Here is a 19,906-nt window from a genome sequence, read left to right as displayed (position 1 = left end):
AATGAAAAAATAGATTTCAAATTTCAATTGTCTTTAATTTAATTCTTTAAATTACACAAAAGTCTTAATTCACCAGTCAAAATGAAGTATTATCGTACGTTATTGATGTTTTTATCGTATGTTATCCATAATTAGTTAATACATTTCTCTTACTGCTATTTTTTGGCATAGTATTATACTTATAATTATGTAGTTTAATTCTATCTCATAAATCATTATAATCCATTTTTTAGTAACCTCAACGTGTATACAGACGAAAAACTCAATCAATTCATGAAAATGGTAACTGATTTAAAAAATTATAAATGAATAAAAATTTGTTGTCTCAAAATTTCTGTAGATTCTATAGAAGTTCTTTGAGGGCCACCATCCAGAAAAAAGTATATTCTGAATTTATGGACAGTCAATTTAGAACAGTTAATATTATTTTATTTAATGTTTCTAAATCTTTAATTTATCTGGTCGATATCAAAGTAATTCTATTGTTAAGGACGTATTTAATACTATTGATATATAAATAATAATTGATCTTACGACTATACATCGTTTAGGAACAGTTTCTGATAAACCTTTTCTACTAAGTATTAACCCTCCAATCACTATCGGTTTTGAAGTTTTAAAATAAAGAGAAAATTTCTCAGTGAGAATAATCTAAGTATAATTTGTATAACACATTTTATATTATTTTTTATTTTTATTTTTATTTTTTTTTTATTTTACATTTTTTTATCACACATTGTAATAACATAAATATATTTTATCTATTATGTCTGAACTAAAATCACAAAGGGATGTTTTTGAAAATGACTTGTTTGTTAAATAGGTATATTAACAGTCATTAACTATTTAAAAAAAAAATGACCTAGCAAGTGCAATATTTAAAATGATCTAACTATATTCTATCAAAATGCTCGTGGTATAAACACTAAATTAGATGTATTTACCCAAAACTTTGCTCTCTCTAATTATGATATTATTACTTTATCTAAAACCTGATTATCAACTTACGTAATTAACATTGAACTAGGCATTTACATCAAATAAAAAGTATTTTGATGCTATCGATTTTGTGTATGCAATAATGGAGTAATGGGTATGCTTATCGCAATAAAGAACAAATTTCCATGTTGACACGAAAACTGGCCTCTGATCCATGACCCGTTTGCCATAAAATAGGATATCAAGTGGATGTTATCTATACATATTTTTCGAAAGCTTTTGGCAAAATTTATCATAATATCCTATCCCTATATTTTATTATTTAGGTTTACTACTATCGTTCTTAATTGGTAAGAATCAATATGTTAAAATTATTAATATTAGCATATAGTATAATGTAAGTTCAGGTGCCCCTCAATAATTTCAGTTTGCACCTCTAATATTTATTATTTAATATTAAATATTTATCTTATTAATATTTACCAATGACATATGACTTAACTACAACTTTAAAGTTTGGTTACCTAATAAAGTAGATGCGATATAAATAATAGAGTTGATACAAAATAGTTTTTGAGAACTTTGTCTATTATATGTAATATTCAATATCAACATCAATCCCTACTACCCTTGTATGAGTGGAATATCATTCAGATATGAAGAAGAAGGTTAAATCTCTGTTTTATTTTTAAAAAACATAATGGATAATTTTATCGTCCAAAGTTACTATCAAACTTAAGTTTTTTTGGTTTTTATTCGTAAAACTAGGCAATAACATACATTATATTATTATGTGCATTCCAGTTTTTAGATTATGGTGAATATTCATATGATTAGACATATGAAATTAATTATAATATATTTAAAATTGATTAATTTTTATGTAAAATTTTCAATTGTTGATATATTTAATGAATATTAAAATAATTTATTTAATTAATATATAGTGGTAATCATTGAAAGAAATTGATTCAAAAATTGTACTCTGTATTTGAACATTTTTTATATTACTTTGTCATTGGGAATTTGCCCTTCAAAATAAATAAAAATACGATGTATAGAAAATGATATTATTAATGTGTAGTAGAAATTGCAAATATTTATTATTGAATTATAACAAAATAAGATAATTGATTTCATAGAAAACTGATTTAGTGTACAAATTCACTTATTCCAAATTGTATTTTTGTTCATCAAATTATTAGCTATATTCTAGCTGATAAGATATTGAGGCTTAAAATCTAAACATCTTAATTGCTCCAATAAATAGTAATTGATAAAAAAATAAAATCATATCGCCACTTAGAATTTAAAAATAATTAAAATAGCGAAGACATAAAAAAAAGTATGATATATATATATCATTGAACTATGATAAGAAATAAGATCTACTTTTTCATTATTATTAAATTGTTTTAACTATTCTATTGACCTGAGAGTCTATTATTACGTACTAAGTCCAAAACTGTACGTATGTAGATGCCACACATAATTGATTAATGATTTTTGTAAATATTACGCAACATTGTACATGTATTATTATATAAAGAAGATAAATAGCAAAATTCACTGTATGCACCACAATCACTGTACAAATTGCAAAATGTAAAAACAGATTGTACATTTTTATTAAAAATATTTTCATTAATCTTAATTTTCAAAATTCTTAAAGCTTGGACGGTTGGTAATAATTCAACTTAATAACTTAATGATTTTAATGAAATGGAAACTTTTTATTTTGAAAGTTTGAAAGAAATAGTAGTTATCACTCGGGTATTAAACAATCGCTTGAGGTGTTAATTGTTCGAAAAATACAGATTGAGCTCACTTTTAGTGACCTATTTTGAGAATATACTGAGAATAATTATACCTGAAAATGATTTATTATTAATAAATCCTTCATTGAAATAGAGATATTGACAAACTTGGAAAATATTTTAAATAATTATCATTGATTATTCTATAAAATTAAAAAAATATTTATCGTATATACTTTATAATTTTCAACGTTATTACTTATTATTATTACATTAATTATTTAAATACATTTGTTCATTGTACATTTTTGTTCTATATATTTACTATCGAGGACCTATTTTAAGGAAATCTTAAATTGTTGACTATTGTCCAAAGTCAAATATTTCTTTAGATGCAATGTTGTTGATGTTTGATTTTATTCGCTCGTATAGGTAGGAGGGAATACAAAGAATACATGCTTCATAAAAAAAAAATAATTTAAATAATTTTCTACACAAAAATACTTTTTACATATAGGTTAGGGCTCATCACGCAATGTGAATCCTCAATAAATATGTAAGTTTTATACACTCAGGACGTACTCTTGTAACTATAATATCTTCATATTGAGTAAGATTGATTTATTTATTATTATTTATAATATATTAATATATATATATATATATCATTTGCTGACCGTTAAATCCGCCACTGATTTAACATTTAAATAATTCTATATTATTCATTTTATTTTTGACAGATGATAAAATATTGACATGTGAAGAAGCTATATCATTTTGAACATAATGGGAGTATGAAATAAGTTTTTGTTTCTGATGTCATGATTATTAATTATTTTGGATGAAATATTGGATTGATGGGAGTATAGTCATTGATATCGTTATCAAGTTATTTAAATACAAATCCTGTTTATTGTAAATTTCGTATATCTTTTAGAGATTTTAAATTTAAAAATTTGAGAATACTTTCGTGGCTTGCTAGAGTGAGAGGGTCAATATAAGTTGTAGTTAAAGTAAATGAAACGAAGAAAATTATTCCAAACTTTTTCAATCTTGTCATCATTATTTTTTTTTCAATATTTTTGAACGACTATGTGAAACTAAGTTCGAAATTATTATTCCGTTTGTTTACTTCAAAGCAGGATTCGTTAATAGATCTCTTTAATAACACCAACTATATGCCATGTAGATAACGGAGTATTAATAACCTATTGTTTAATTAGCTGCCTACCGCTTGTTATTCGTTCACCACGTTTTATTGTATTGGTTTAATCATTGATAACAATAACAAATCTCCGAGGAACATTATCGATGTATTAATAATATACATTTTGCCCTATGTTACATTATAATAATTAATTATGAACATTTTTTTGTTTACCAAATTTTTAACTATTTTTAATTTTTTTTATATTATATTCAATATTATATACAATGTACATATTAAATATAAAAACACACAGTCACCCAATAATTCAAAAGCTTAATGGACGATGGCTCTTAAAATTAAAATCTAAATGAAACATGCTCTTCCATCGATAATTTGGGGATGTAACTGCGAACTTTGCATGCGTCACATTTTCATCTATTTGAGTAATATGTAATTTCCATAAAAAATCTTAAAAAAAAAAAAATTATTTATTCAATCTAATAAAGTATTAATGTTGCATAAATATCGAACAAAAAAAACCGATCAACCTAATTTGGCTTTCAAATATTAAACTTTATAATTTATCTTTATATTTATAGAATATATTATTTTATTAATACTAAAAACAAGTAAAATTTATTTGTTCTTGATACTTCCACGTCGATGATCTTTATCATACTTAACTTTGTGTGATGATTAATTTAATTGACAATTACCTTGTAGTTTGCATTATTTTAGACTTCGCTGTTTTAGAGTTTCTCATCCTCAACTTTATCAGATGTATCGTAATGTTTCTTTGATAGATTGCTCTCTTTGTACATCCGCCTAAATAAATTAAACACATTATTATATGACATGTTTAAATTTTAATAAAAAAGTTTTTTTTTTTTTGAAGGGGTTACATTAAAAATTTTTAAAACACTAATTTAATACCGTAGTTTATTGAATTTAACCTAATAATTTTGTCAGTAGTTATAGGTTAGTTAAAATTTTAAGAATTATAAGACAGAACTATCAAATATAATTTAAAAAAAATCGTTTTTCATTCGTTTTATAAAAATGAATTTTTATATTCATTATTGTTACATTTTATAAGATTATTGATAAAACATATACTAATAATTGGAAATAAAAAAATGTATGTTTTAATGAAAATTAAACCATATTGTTTAGCTAAATAAGCCATTTAAATGTATGTTGTTTATTACTTACAAATATATTATAGTCGCAGGTATAGCTAAAGCTGATCCTACTAAACTGTACGCTCCGGGTAATGTGTCTACGGTATTTTTGTAGATCACTGTGTATAGTGGGCCGAACACAATCGGAACGAGTGATTCGACGATTCCATAAATAGCCGTCACTTGTCCTATAAATCATAGTTTATAATGGTTTTTGAATTTTAAAGTATGTAGAAAAACAAATAAAAAACAGTATACATCATACCTAGTTCTTCTGGTTTGACTATTTTTGACATAATAGATCTCGCTGTTATGAAAATTGTGCCTCCCATAATATCTACTAACGGTCCTAAAATCAAAATCGTTTTTATATTAAGAAAATTTTATATAACACATTATCACTATACCAGTAAATGTAATTCATTCATTTAAATTTGGTTTTTATCGGCGCAGTGAATGAGTGTTATATTATTTGAAAACAACAATATGTCATCACATCGAAAAATGGTTGTAATTATAACCATAATTTCATTAAACTGTTTATTCTATACATATATATACACGAGTATATACAGTAATAAATTACAGTCTATGTATTAATATCAAATCTAGGACTTGTAGGTTATAGAAGTTTCATTTTTTACTATAAACTATCGGTTTATATATGTGGTTCAGCGGTTTATTGATTGTTGTAATGATTCTAGTTTATTACTGACCAGGTCAGATGATAATGATTAATGAAGTAGTGCCCCATGGATATAATATTCGTTATTTTTACCGTTCAGTATGTCACGAGATTGTATTTAACTACTAATTAATATGTTTATATAAATATAAAATACACACCCAAATAGTATACCCATTCTTCTGTCGCTAAAGCGTAACATATTCCGGCAACAATTTTTCCTGCACACGCCATTACTCCAATTAAACTATCGTCGATTTTAAGTATGTGACTAAATAAGCCAATGCAAATTGCTGTACCTAAAATATAACGCAGTTTGTGTTTTAATCATTTATACATTAAATATTATGTGATGATTATTAAAGCAAACAAATATATAAAATATATTATATTGTTTTAAATGATATCTATTTTAATAGATTTACTTAGATTAAATTATGTTCTTCAATAATAATATATTGTAGTTTTTCACAGAACATTCGAATTATTTATTATTTATATCATTTTTTTTTGTTACTTGAATTTAATTAAAATATTTATCTTATAAAGATTAGTAAAATATAGTTTTATAATCATAAATTAAAATTCATGAAAGTCCAGATTAAAAAAAAAAATAGTTATATTGTTGTTATATAAGTAGTTACCTCCATGGATAGACAGTAATATTGAAGTACAACTGTATTTTATATTTCGTTATTAATGAGTGTTTTTAATTATTATTTTTACTCGATGTTTTGTATTTATTAATAAGTAGTTAATTAACAAAATTATAATCTAAGTAAATATTAACTAATTTTTATTTTTAACATAACCTAGTCATTAATGAAAAAACTTTTATTCTTTAAACTTTAAATTTTTAATACAAATGTATGTTCTTTAGCACTGGTTAGAATGTTTTCAGTTTCTGACTTCGTTCATGTTCCGAGTCAAAATATTCGAACTATAATTCAAAAACTTAAAACTTTTGAATGACATCTGTCAATTTATTCAAACGACTTAAATTACCCATTAATTGTATTAATAATATTATTTATAATTAATTATATTCATACATTTTTCTACAATTGTATTTATTATCTTGTATTTCGTATTAACTCGTTAAAATCAATTTTTTTTTCATTTGGTATTTCATTGTTTGAAATCGATGTATTTAAATTTAATATTTAGTATTTAAATACAGCTTTAAAGTTTTTTTCCCATCTATGTTTATTACCTCACTTAATATAAATAATAAATATATTTAATATTAATTGGAAACTTAATCCGTGAATTTTTCAAACTATTCACCTGATCTAACAGCCTCTATTCTAAAATTACCTGCTACATTAGTGACCATGGAGAAAGTAGAAAACACACTGAAATCCACTTCGTTCCAATTGAATCGGGCACGCGTATTCAAATACGATACCGAAAGATCACCTGTATAAATCATAATGTAACTTTAGTCATATGTTATAATAATGTATAAACTATATAGTATATATATATATATATATAGTCGCAACTATAGGAAGATTATTATTAGTAGGTTCTAATATTGTACTTGTATTTAGTATTTACTACAAAGATAGTTTTGAAATAACTAGGGTATGTATATAAACGAATTTTCACAAACCGTTTAAAGGTCCCATGATTAAAAATGCAATACACATCAACATGATTATTCTGAGTTTTCGGTTATGTGGGCCGTCTTTGAAAGTAACTTTAAACGCTTCTTGAATGTGTTTCGCATTAAAAAAACCATTAAATACACCATTATTTTGTGTTTTCGTTTTATTGTCCAATTCGTTCGGTGGTGACACTTCTTTTATGAATATCAAACCATATAGCAGACCTATTACACACAGGGTCGACGACGTGCCATACACACCGTAGAACCCAAGTTTCTGAAATGTAATACCAGACAACGCTGTACCGATGGCCATGCCTACTGTGGATAGTAAGTTCACTATACCGATTCGTAGGGTTTTCAATTCTTCCTGCAAACATAATATATACATTATACATTAAACACATATCAGAACTAATACTATTGTTATTGGCTGATTTTTCAATAATAAAAACGAAAAATTACTATTGCGTTAATATCTGTTGTCTAGGCTCCACACGAAAGAATTTTTTGAATCTTGTTTCATCTTGTTTTCAGCTTAAAATTTATTTAAAAATGATAATTGGTACTTTTACCTGTATAGTGTAAAAATATTTAATTTTAAGGCAAACTAAAAAACATTGCATGCAACAATACTACCTACACACGGTAATGACACGCATTACTACATTATTATTTGCTTTTTCGTCTAGAGAAGACGAATTATGATAAATAAAAATTATTATTAACGTTATTGATGACTATAACTATTTAATTTGCTATAAATTGTCCGGCGCAAAAAAACGTACATATTATTATTCGATTAGTTAAAAAAAAAAAAAAAAAACCGGTGCAATTGCCGAACACCGGCGGTACTTACGCTGGTGACGTCGCCGACGTAGCTGAACAATGCGTTGAACAGCACCATCCTGCCGCCGGCCAGTGACGTCGGCACCGCTTCGATGACGCCCACCACCTCCATGGGAAGCTCGCGGAACCAGTGAACGCAGGCCACGAGGCCCACGACGCGGACCAGTTCACTGGCCACGGGCACCAACATGCACGGCACGCGCTTCCGGCGCCGGTCGCTCCAGGACCCGACGAACACGGCCAGCGCGCACGGCACGGCGCTCTGGACGATCAGCTGCCACAGGAGCATGTCGGCCACCAGTCGCTGGGTGGCCACTTCGTCCCGGTCCAGTGGCGCGCTGACGTTCGTCTTGGATTTGACCAGAAGTGCGGCGCACGTGCCGTCGTCCAGCCGGAGGTTGACCGAGCACGCCTTCTGCAAGCTCAGGTTCTGCGTGGCCAGCAGCATGAGCGTCCGGGACACGATGTAACAGCACACCAGTGGTTCCACGTGGATGCTGCTCAGCGCGCGTTTGGTCCGCGACCAGACGGTATCCGAGGCCGTCGGCGTGTCACGGTCACGCGAAACCTTTGACATGTCGCCGCCGCCTGCTGCGGGTTGTCCGCCGTTCGTTTGCATCTTTTTTTATATTTTTTTTGCGTGTCGGTCGTCTGTCGCAGCTCCGACGTTTGACCCGCCTCGACGACGTGTAGGAAAAACGCGGTCAGATATGACGACACCTATAGGTCGAGTTAAATCGTCGACGTGTACGCGGAAATTATAAATTCACTGCGTACATCGAATAAACTGTAAAAAAAAAAAAAATAGGTAATAATCTACTACGCGGTGATACACTCTTTTTGTTTCAGGAAACACACGAACAAACATTTTTCTATTACACAATTTTAAATAGTTATACGTTATAACATTTTTGGAAAAAACGTATAAAGTTTTTAAATATACAGTTATTATTTGTATGCGTTATATTTAACAGTCATAAGGGCATATACATTCGGTCACTTACCATATACGTATTTAAAGCTATAATGAATTGAGTAGTGGACCAGCAGTTTGCGAGGTAGGTACCCCAAGTAATTACTACTCTACTCCACTAATTTAAATTTTAAATACTCTTAACTCATAAACTACTCGTCTACAATTTTATTTTAATTTATCGATATTCATGTTGTCATTAATAATTAAAATTTAAAAAAAAAACATAAAATTTTAAGAAAGACATTGTTTTTTTTTTTTTTTTCATTTGTACTGGGGGAGGAACGGTAGGTTGAAACACGTTTTTTGTATGTGTGGCAAGGATTTGTCACTAAAATCCCGGGTGGTCACCCATCCGGGAGATAGCAACACCGGCCGATACGTACACTCAAAGCGTTTCCGCAGTTGAGTGTACGATCGCACCACACCAAGCCACAACATTGTTTTTAATAACTTAAAATAGTGTAAAAAAAAAATATTAATACGTAAAATATATAAAACGTTAATAGCTTTTGATGGGTGAGTGTCTTACGTTAAATAGATCAACCGGTGGCCGGTATATACTGATATCTATATCAGTAAATGTCTATAAACTATTTAATATAAACTTATACCTCATTTCATAATATTTATATATTATTTATTATCTAAGCACAATTATTGTCTATTTTGTTCAATCGTGATTTAGGACATTAAACATAATATAAGTTATAATGATATAAAAGTTTAGCTAATATTGTGTTTGTTGAATTTATTATTGTAATTTCTATTGAATTATATAACATGACTTTTAAAATATTTTATTACGCGCATCATAGGCGTGTACACAAAAATTACACGGCATTTTTATGTCACCCCGTGACCGGATCGGCTACATTTAAAAGGTAGGTGTAATCTAATCTGCCACTTACCATCGGCGTATTTATAATGTCTGACAAGTTGCGGTGGTAGTGTTAATCATTAAGTTTAAAAGCAATTATACCGCATAATAAATTAATCTTTTATAAATTATAGTAATATTGTAATATATTATAGTAGCTTAATGTAGGTATTCTGTTAAATTGCCACATTCAAAAGTTCGAACACTAACGTTATTTTAAATTAAAATTCAATGATATACCTATCTATTTTTGTACATGAATTTAATAATAATATTTTAATTTTATCAAATGTGTGTATCCCTTCCTTTCCGGTTGTTAAGAAAAATTAAAACATCAACTAGATTAAATTTTTATCAGAAACCATTCTCGATGTTGAATATTGAGGTAGTTTTTAATGTACAAAATAATTGTAGACACAAAAATATTGTTGCAAAATCAAAAAAAAATGATAGTCTTAGTCGTGAGTATAGAATCCGAATATTAAAATTATTCAAATATACGATTATTAAAGTCCGGATTTGAATCAAATTCTCATCCAGATTATCTGGATTTATAGATTTGTTTTTATTTTAATACAACTAATAATTATTTTTAATTTGTTTTAATACATTTATTTATTTGTCAATTTCATCAAAATTATTTAAATAGGTAATTGTTTTTATTTACTAGTACAAGCGAACAATAGTAGTCAAAATGTGTCGGAAATAAGATATATTATATTTTAAAAATGTGTAGAAATTAAACTTATTAGAATATATAAATGGGTCATTAGATGGCAAAATTGAGTTGGATTTTTAAAAATATAGCTTCATCCTGAATCTAAAATATTATATTTCATTTTTATACCTATTTAGAATTGAATTGAATAAATATAAAATATGAATTTAATATTAATCATTACATGAAAATCATAAATACTTATTATAAATTGTATATTTAATCCATCTTAATAAGAGAAAATGGACGGCTAAAATTATTTACTGCAACCGACCAGAAACCCTATATTTGAGTTAATGCCAAATTCTAACAATTAATACCTAACTTATATTATTAATCGATAATTATTATTCATTATATAATAACTTATGGCTAATATTGAATTTTCAATACATTTTCCATCTGATAATGTATTATAAGATAAATTATCAATAGACAATAACTAAACTATAAAAATATAATACCTACTTACAATATAGAAGTTAATCACGGTGAGTATTTTATCCATTATGCATTATTACGTAAATCAATATTTTTGCTATGTTATAAGATATTTTTTTAAATTTTAGTAAAATATGATATAATACAATTTACTACAACTATTATAACTTTAAATAAATGTACAGCTAATTTTATATTTAGTTATTATTTATTAACAATATTGTTTTACCTGATTTAATGAATATAATATGTATACTAGTATTGTAAAAGTTGAGTTGTAATCATAATTATTGCTATTTATTACGTATTTTTTTTGTTTTTTTTTTTTTAATTTTAATCAACAAAAAAATATTTATTTTGTTGAACGATTACTCAAGAATTTGGTAAAAATAAAAGAAATACACATACCACGTACGCGAACATATTATGAACATTAACTAGTGAAATAATAATGAGGAATAGTTGGCGTTTTTCATATATCATTATTATGTATGTTATTTTGTTATCATGAGTCCAATGAGGTCATTTGAATTTTACGAACCAATAGACACATAAAAACATTAGTTATTCGTAATATTTACCTAATTATAAAAAGTTGCATAAAAATAATTAAAATTTATTTATTAATTGAAAGAACGAGCTGGTAGCATTCGGTTACATTACAAGAAACAATAATTAATAAGAAACTATACCCAAGTCTTTACCCGTGCTTAGAAATCATGTAGCTTATGTCTATTGATATTTTAATCAAGACTATCGATAACGGGATCGATAAAACTACATAAATCTGAATTTTTGAACATAGAGATGATATATTGTTTTTCAATTATTAGAAATAAAATAGAATTTAGAGAATTTAAATCTATATCTATAATTATAATGGTTAGAAGCAAAAATTTCTTCTAATTTAAATTACTTGGTTAGCATTATTTATCCGATAAATGTACGTAAATAAATTAATAAAAAAAAAATTATTATCAATAAATTAATCTACTTATTCAATTTAAATTCATTAGATGCGCTTAAAATATTTATATTAATGTAAATATATGTAAGTTGAAATTCTCAATCATGTGTAATACAATCGTCTATCACTTATAAATTATATGAAGCATACATAGGTACAATTTAACTGAGATATCAAATTTTTTATTAATATTGTAAGTATTTATTGTATAACAGACGAAGTAAGTAAAAAACGCCCTTTTGAAGGGTGAATAACAATATTAAACATAACGCAGTAAGAGTACGTCACGAGTCAAATGTAATTTTTAACTTATATATTGAAAATCAAAGTATTATTTCTATATAATACATAAACGTATAAATAAAAGTATATAAATTAAATACACAACACTAAAATAATTACATTGATCGCTTCGCTCAGAATCTAAAAAAATACCAAAAAAAAAGATAAAATTTTGAAATTTTTAATGAAACCACCAAAATTTTTTAAAATAAATATTAATATCTTTTAGTTTTTTTGGTATAATTTCCATTGATAACAAACAAAAATTGTCTCAATATCTTTACAACTAGTGTTTTAATACATATATATATATATAAAAAAAAATTAAAATTGAGTGTAGGTATTTAACTACATTTACTCATTTAGTAATTCAAATCAACTTTGAAATTGAGCCACTTCAAATAAGTTTATCAATCTCTATGTATAAGAATACTATGGATTACATAGGTTTTTTGTGGGGGAGGGGGGTATTTATATTTATGATCATATTATAATACATATATGTATTTAATACATAAATAAGATTTTGTCATAAAAAAATGTATAATAATATGTAATTATGGCTAAAACATTCACATTTATACTATTATTAATATTAGAACTAAAATTATCTTGAAATATAATTTATATTTTTTTCAATAAAAAAAAAGTAGTAATAATATCAAAGTAAAACAAGAAGTTAGGTACACTTTTAAATTAAAAAAATATATATTATATTATAAATAATACAAAATTGTTCCAATTTGTTCTATTCAAACTTTTAGGATATTATCAAAATAGTCTAATATTTTTCTAAAGCATGAACTTCATTTGATTTGATTTCTTCAACATTAGGTTTTTTCTCATCTTCTTGGTTATTTATATAATACATCCACCTGTAAAAAAACGTAAATTTTATATAGTTATACAAATTATGGTTTTTATTTTGTTTTTCATGACATACATTTTTTCGTGCTTACAAAGCTAAAAATGTTAGGCCATGTAAGACATTTGATAGATTACCATCTTTAATCAATTCAAGTTTACTTCATAAATCTTTATATATTTTCATAAATATTACAGGCAGGTACATAATTAAAAAAATAAACATTATTTTTATAATAGTATACTATATTGTTCAATATCAATGTAATTTAATATATAATGTTTATTTCCATAATAATTTTTGTTCAGTCATTAGGATTTAAAAACCATAAATATTAAATTAAATATTACGTAAAATATAACAGAAATTATATTGTATAAAAATGCTATCGATGATCCATAATGCATTTGGGAGTATTTGAGATTTGTTTAAGAAGTTACTGCGGGTGCGATAAATTTTGTTTTCAAGCGATGAAGAGTTGTAATCAATACATATATCTGAAATTTGCTTATTGTTCTATTTTTGACTATATAACTAAACTTAAAAGCTGAAACTATATTTTTTGATAATATATGTTGCTATAAATTGATTTGTGAAATGGGAGCTGAAAGGAGTAATATCTTGCTGTAACTATACGTTTTCAAAAGTTTGGCATCACATTTTATTAGAAACCAAGACGAATTGATAATAAAATGTATGAGTTTTTCCGAACTTGGTGCTGGTTAAAATTGAATAATATTATCACTTTTGTGGATTTGTAAATTAATAATTATATGTTATATATGTATCATTAAAATTCAAGAAACAAGGCTTTTATTTTGAAATTTTAATAATATTTCAGATTACGAGAGTAATCTATACATTTTACACTAATTATTTCTTAATGAGTCGTAAACAATTTTTATTACCTATATGGTTATACACCTAATATATTATATAGGATGTTTCAACGACAAATGTCATCAATAAGATGAAATATATACTCAGTAATGAGACCCATTACCGAAGTTTCAATTTTTTTTTTCTAATATATGTAGGTAATTGTTTTTTATATTTGTTTATAAAATACCTTAAGACTTAAATTTAAAAACGAATATTCCACGGTATTCCCCAAGTATATGAATGTGAATTGATATTGTACAATTTGTTTATTAATTTAGTATACACCAAATTATTTAACATCTAATGAAACTAAAATAGGTACAAATGTACAATTATTATTAACAATTCTATACAATTTAATAAAAACTGTTTTTATTATTGTTATCTATTATATAATAACAATTAAGCCTACTAATAATAACATTGATTCATAAATCATGGTTATTTTTAGTTGTTTTTCTAAAAAACCAAAATGTGTAATCATTTTATTTGGAAGTGTATTTCAAAACAACAAATAAATTCTACCATAACGTACCTACATAATAATTCTCGCAGTTTCCGGTTTTGAAAGTTTAGTTAATATGATTTTTTTGATTATAAACTATAGCATAATAATTATAGCCCGGATGGTGAAAATAAGATGTGACGAGATATATTTACTTTCAAAGAATACCCCAGAATATTTATATTTTATTATAAGCCATTATTTTAATCTTATATAATAAAACCCTTTGTTTTTGGAATAAGAAAATAATTTTAAAACTGTTGTTGTTTCACCACTTCACTAATTGCATTTATTAATTATCAATTATCCTAAATATGTATTTTTTTGTGGAAAGATCCTGTATATTACAGTTAATTTATGGATAATTTTAGAGTTTTAGATGATTTTTATTTACCAATATATAAATATGGCTGGTGTGAGCATTATTGAACCAACCACATAGAATGTTCCTGGAAACGTGTTCAGAGTGGCTCTGTATATTGCGCTGTACAAAGGTTTGTATACAACAGGCACTACCGTCTCAATGACTGCGATTATCGCTGATACCTGGCCTAAAAATTAATGAAATAATGAGAGCGAATTTATTACAATATTGCGAATGAAAATGTTGTACGTACCGAGTTCAGCATGAGGTACGATCTTTGAGAGAATTGATCTCATTACGATATACGAAGTACCACTCATTACATCAACCAACGCGCCTGCAAACAAAATATAACTTAGTTTGAATAAAAAACCAAAATAAATTAGGTATCTGTATCATACAAAATGTGCAACAGCTATTAGCTATAATATCATATAGTTTAGTTATTATAATAAATCATAATATAAGAAGATAAATAATATTATACAAATAGTTACCTAAGCACAAAAGTATTGAATAGGTATTTAAAGCACCATTACATACAACTAAATAGCTAATGTATAGGTATCTTTTTGGGAACACGAACACTTCAGGTCATCATTTGCGCATCATTTGTTTACCTGTACCAAAATATCATACATCGTTCGCACATAAACACATTGAACCATAGAAAGGTGAAAAATATATAAGCCATACATCAGTTATTAAAAGAACTTTTAATACCAAATTATGGTTGAACTTGAAAATTGAACAATAATTATTATAATTCACATAATTACAATTTTAAATAATATCCATAATAGTTATATATTGTGATAAAATCAAGGATTGGCTATAGTTATGATTTACCCGTACATTAAGTTGTTAAATTTTTAAGTGTGACAAGATACGTCATAAATAATACCTATACGTTTATATTTTAAAACAGAAATACCCGCTCGTTAATTTAAAATAGGATATTACAAGAGTAAAATTTGTAGCTGAATGTTAGTAATTAACTTGCAATTTTTCCTGATCTCTTTCAGTTCTATTTTTAAATATGTTAATGTAAAAATGATGTACGATAGCTTAATGACGATGCGCAAACGATGTATAACCTAAAAATCGTACGACATGCCATTGTTTTCCCAAAAAAGTCGAAAATGAGTTATAATGATTGGCAAACAATGTATTTACGGGCTTTCCCCAGATAAATAAACTCCTCGGTTTAAGTGAAAATGGTCTAGATCAGCGGTTCCCAAACTGTGCACCGCGGTGCTCTAGGGGCACCGCGAACACTTTCTAAGGACACCACAGTCTACGTAAAATTGGTTATCAATGATTATTTTTTTTGTTCTGTTTTTCGTGTTATTCACAACAAGGCGCCGTGGCTAAAATTAGGCCCAAAAAAAGGCACTGCGGAAAAATGCTTGGGAACCGCTGGTCTAAATACCTTCTTAATGATGAAACCGATCTCCCCCACCCCCAAAAAAAATACTAAAAAACTAGGGTAAATGGACACCAGTCGTTAAGATTAAACTATTACATTTTTTAATCATACCATCCTTACTTAATCAAACCTTATTTATTATAATTTTGTGTAAGTATAGGAATAATAGATATTATTTTTCTTTGTAAGAAAAAACATACTAAATATCAATTTATAGTATTAATATATTTATTATTTTAAGAATAAAAGGTATACTAACCAATGTAAAAAAAAAATTCTGAAGGTGCAAATGCAAATGCAAATCCGGCCAATACTTTGCTGAGACAAGATATCACTCCAATGAGTGCGTCGTCTACTTTCAATAAGTGGCTTAAAACTCCTATCGAAAATCCAACACCTAAAATAAAATTGATACACTTTAAATTTATAAGTTCTTTTAAATATGACTAATTCTCCTTACCTACAAGGTTTGTCAAAAATAAGAAGGTCGAGAATAAACTGTAGTCCAGTTCATTCCAGTTAAAACGAACTCTCGTGTAAAAGTAAGCAATTCCAGATTCTCCTGAAATAATAATTATTTTATGAGTTGTTAGACATTAGTGAACGATGGAGCAGCAATATTTAAAAATAAAATCGTCATCCATTCTGTTCATTCTGATTCCCTTGTTCAAAATCTTTCTACACTAAAATTTCTAGGAATCCCTCTAGCATGGTCTAAGCAAAATTAGTTTCGCGATCTATTGAACTAACTCGTCATACAAACATTAAAAATTAAAATATTAGAAACTTGAATTAAATAAAATAGGTAATTTGTGTCATTGATGGGTGAATAATTATTAATTTTTCTTAACTGTTCGTGTTTATATTACATAGTTATTATTTTATTAATGTTATCATATATATTTTTATTGTGTCTTGAAGTATAAATTTAGTACTTAAGAAAAAAATTGTTTAGTTATGTTTACACACCATGTGAAGGGCCTTGGATAACAACTATTGTAAACATCAGCAAAACAATTTTTGTCCATCTTCTTCCTGGCCCCCTTTTGAAAGTTGTGTGAAATGCTTCTTTGATATGTTTCAAATTGAAAAAATCAATAATGAGATACATACAAGATTTGGATGGCTGGACGGATTCTTTTAATGGTAACGGCCCTGGATGTTCTTTGATATTGACAAAGCCGTAGATAAAAGCTATCATGTACAGCGCTGTAGAGATATAGTATATTCCGAAAAATCCTAGTTTTTGATATAAAACGCCAGAAAGTGCAGCACCGATTGGCCAAGCCAGACCAAAAAATAAATTCATTAACCCAACCCTGAGAGTTCGGTTTTTTATCTGAAAATATAAATGATCTATATTATTTACATTTATCATTAGGGCTCGGATTCATATGTAAAAATTAATAAAATATTTATAAACACAAAACACCAAAATATGTAAAAAATAAAATAAAAATAATAGGCATATTATGTATTGGTAAAATTTTTATATACATAAATACAATTTTAAAATTGTTTTGTAGAAATTCTAATTTAATTAACATAATTTATAAACTCGTATTGTTTATTATCTTTTGAAAATTATTATAATTATAGGCATAATGGTAGTATTATTTTTTTTTACAATAATTGTTTATTTTTAAAAACAAATACGATTAAATGTAAATATTTGTATTAACATTTTTTAAATTGGAATAAAAAAATTAAGAAATATGTATTTGCATGCTTATAAAAATTTAACATTTAAGACTTTTGTGTAAAATGATACAAAATTCTAAAAATGTAATTCAATCTTATTCCATGATTTTCGAGAACTGCGAACCTATTTTAAATTGTTTGTATTAAGTCATATTATAGACGAATCAATCTTAGATATTCCTAGTGCTCTGTGGTCAATGTTTTATATTACACGAGTGAATTAATTCGATCAAAAATACAAGAGAGCTTTACTCACAGAGCTTATGTCTCCCATGTAAGAAAACGCGGCCAGGTACAGAACGGTAAGTCCCCCGGCTATAGACGTGGGTATCGATTCGACTAGACCGGCCACCTCCATCTTTAGCTCGTCAAAGTAGAACACACAAAGTAATAACCCGATGTTTCTGACGATCTCACCGATTACCGGGACGAGCATACACGGTTTGCGCTTCCTGTTTCGATCACTCCACGACCCGACGAATATGACCAGTATACACGGTATGCTGCTTTGGATTATCGTTTGCCATATGAGCATGTCTGCGACCTGCTGCTGTACTTGAACTTCTTGATCGGCATACAGCGACATGTTCTTATTCTCCAGCCCGTTGCAGATGTCATCGTCCATTTGCAAGTTTACCCTGCACGCCTTCTGCAGATTGAGATTTTGCGTGGTCAAACTCGATAACACGGATGAAACCTGATAAAACGCCAGCAATGGTTCCACTGTGATGTTTCGGAAGACATATTTGACTCTGGAACAGAACCCCATTCCCTGCCAACTGTTACTGTCATCGTCCTCTGATGTGGAACTGACTTGTTCCTTTATTTCCATTGTACTACTGTACTATAATTTCCACAGTTTTAGAAACTCTAAAAAATACATTTCAAATTATATTCTATACATTGTTATACGGTAGACGCCGCTTATAAGACTCACGGATATTAGGTTCAGTCGCTTATAAGACTCAAATTTCGTAAAATAAACAGTAGAAAATAAACTTTTTTGGTTATAATTAAGAAATAAATTGGTATTGAAAAATTAAATAATATTCGTGTTGATTATTTCTAGTTTCTGTTGGTACCTTATAACGTATAATAGTTTTTATCGCAGATAAAAGTTCACATTTATCGCAACGATTATCGTTATTTTATTTGCAGAATATTAGAACAAAATAAAAAACAAACTAAAATTACAAATTTTTTTCAAAATAAATAATAAATACATTATACATACATCCTTTATAATTTTTTATTTATGTATAATATTTATAATATTTTTATATGTAATATTTACCTATTATAATTTTAGTTTTTTTTTTTATCAGGGTTATTAAATTTATTCAATGATAAGTATATGATATGTAATATGTGTTTAAGTAATACAATTAAAGCAAAATATGTATTAAAATAAAATTTATAAATACATAATTATTTTTTTTTTCCACTTCGCCTACAAGATTTATTTGAATATAAGACTTACTTTGGAACTAGCACACAGTGAGTCTTATAAGCAGCGTCTACTGTATATATATGAATTACGAAATTTCGTTTATGTTGTTTTCTAGACAAACTAATAAATTATAATTAATAATCATTATGTTACATTCTAAGGATAATAGAAATGTTTAATTAAATATTATATTTTAAAGAATATTGTTAGAATAAAAAAAACATCGCATTTCTAACGGTTTTAAAATATATAGATATATACATTATACAACTAAGAGTT

General features: G+C 26.9%; 2 protein-coding genes across 4 annotated transcripts in view; both read right to left on the bottom strand.

Annotated features, from left to right (window-relative positions):
- Nucleotides 1-4,128: 4,128 nt before the first annotated feature.
- LOC113548040 lies at nt 4,129-11,613 on the bottom strand. 3 transcript variants are annotated; one of them, XM_026948692.2, is made up of 9 exons: nt 11,412-11,613; nt 8,181-8,957; nt 7,328-7,691; nt 7,030-7,131; nt 5,874-6,011; nt 5,293-5,376; nt 5,059-5,215; nt 4,563-4,671; nt 4,129-4,314 (listed from the first exon to the last, which is right to left on the bottom strand). In XM_026948692.2, the coding sequence occupies exons 2-8, from the start codon at nt 8,787-8,789 to the stop codon at nt 4,596-4,598; spliced, it is 1,530 nt and encodes a 509-aa protein (XP_026804493.1). In that variant the 5' UTR covers nt 8,790-8,957; nt 11,412-11,613; the 3' UTR covers nt 4,129-4,314; nt 4,563-4,595. The 3 variants fall into 3 exon arrangements, with proteins under 3 accessions (XP_026804493.1, XP_026804491.1, XP_026804492.1); XM_026948690.2 differs by lacking the exon at nt 4,129-4,314 and having other exon boundaries at nt 4,363-4,671; XM_026948691.2 differs by lacking the exons at nt 4,129-4,314; nt 11,412-11,613 and adding an exon at nt 11,214-11,326 and having other exon boundaries at nt 4,363-4,671.
- A 1,502-nt stretch (nt 11,614-13,115) lies between these two features.
- Nucleotides 13,116-19,906, bottom strand: part of LOC113550224 — a 28,847-nt gene continuing 22,056 nt past the window's right edge. The window contains exons 9-15 of the mRNA XM_028188692.1: nt 18,434-19,021; nt 17,446-17,815; nt 16,937-17,038; nt 16,736-16,873; nt 15,301-15,384; nt 15,078-15,234; nt 13,116-13,306 (exon numbers count right to left, since the gene is read on the bottom strand). Of these exons, the coding sequence (XP_028044493.1) occupies nt 13,213-13,306; nt 15,078-15,234; nt 15,301-15,384; nt 16,736-16,873; nt 16,937-17,038; nt 17,446-17,815; nt 18,434-19,021 (1,533 nt within the window). The 3' untranslated portion in view covers nt 13,116-13,212. The remainder of the gene's footprint in view (nt 13,307-15,077; nt 15,235-15,300; nt 15,385-16,735; nt 16,874-16,936; nt 17,039-17,445; nt 17,816-18,433; nt 19,022-19,906) is intronic.

This window comes from Rhopalosiphum maidis, chromosome 1 (assembly GCF_003676215.2).
Source record: "Rhopalosiphum maidis isolate BTI-1 chromosome 1, ASM367621v3, whole genome shotgun sequence".
NCBI classification, from domain to species: Eukaryota; Metazoa; Arthropoda; class Insecta; order Hemiptera; family Aphididae; genus Rhopalosiphum; species Rhopalosiphum maidis.
This window is presented reverse-complemented; position numbering and strand designations above follow the sequence as displayed.

Coding starts and splice junctions, on each gene's coding strand:
- LOC113548040 (XM_026948692.2), bottom strand. CDS start 8,789: ATGCAAACGAACGGCGGACAACCCGCAGCAGGCGGCGGCGACATGTCA. Junction 7,132..7,327: donor AATCATGGGACCTTTAAACG/GTTTGTGAAAAT, acceptor TGATTTATACAG/GTGATCTTTCGGTATCGTAT. Junction 6,012..7,029: donor CATGGTCACTAATGTAGCAG/GTAATTTTAGAA, acceptor GTTATATTTTAG/GTACAGCAATTTGCATTGGC.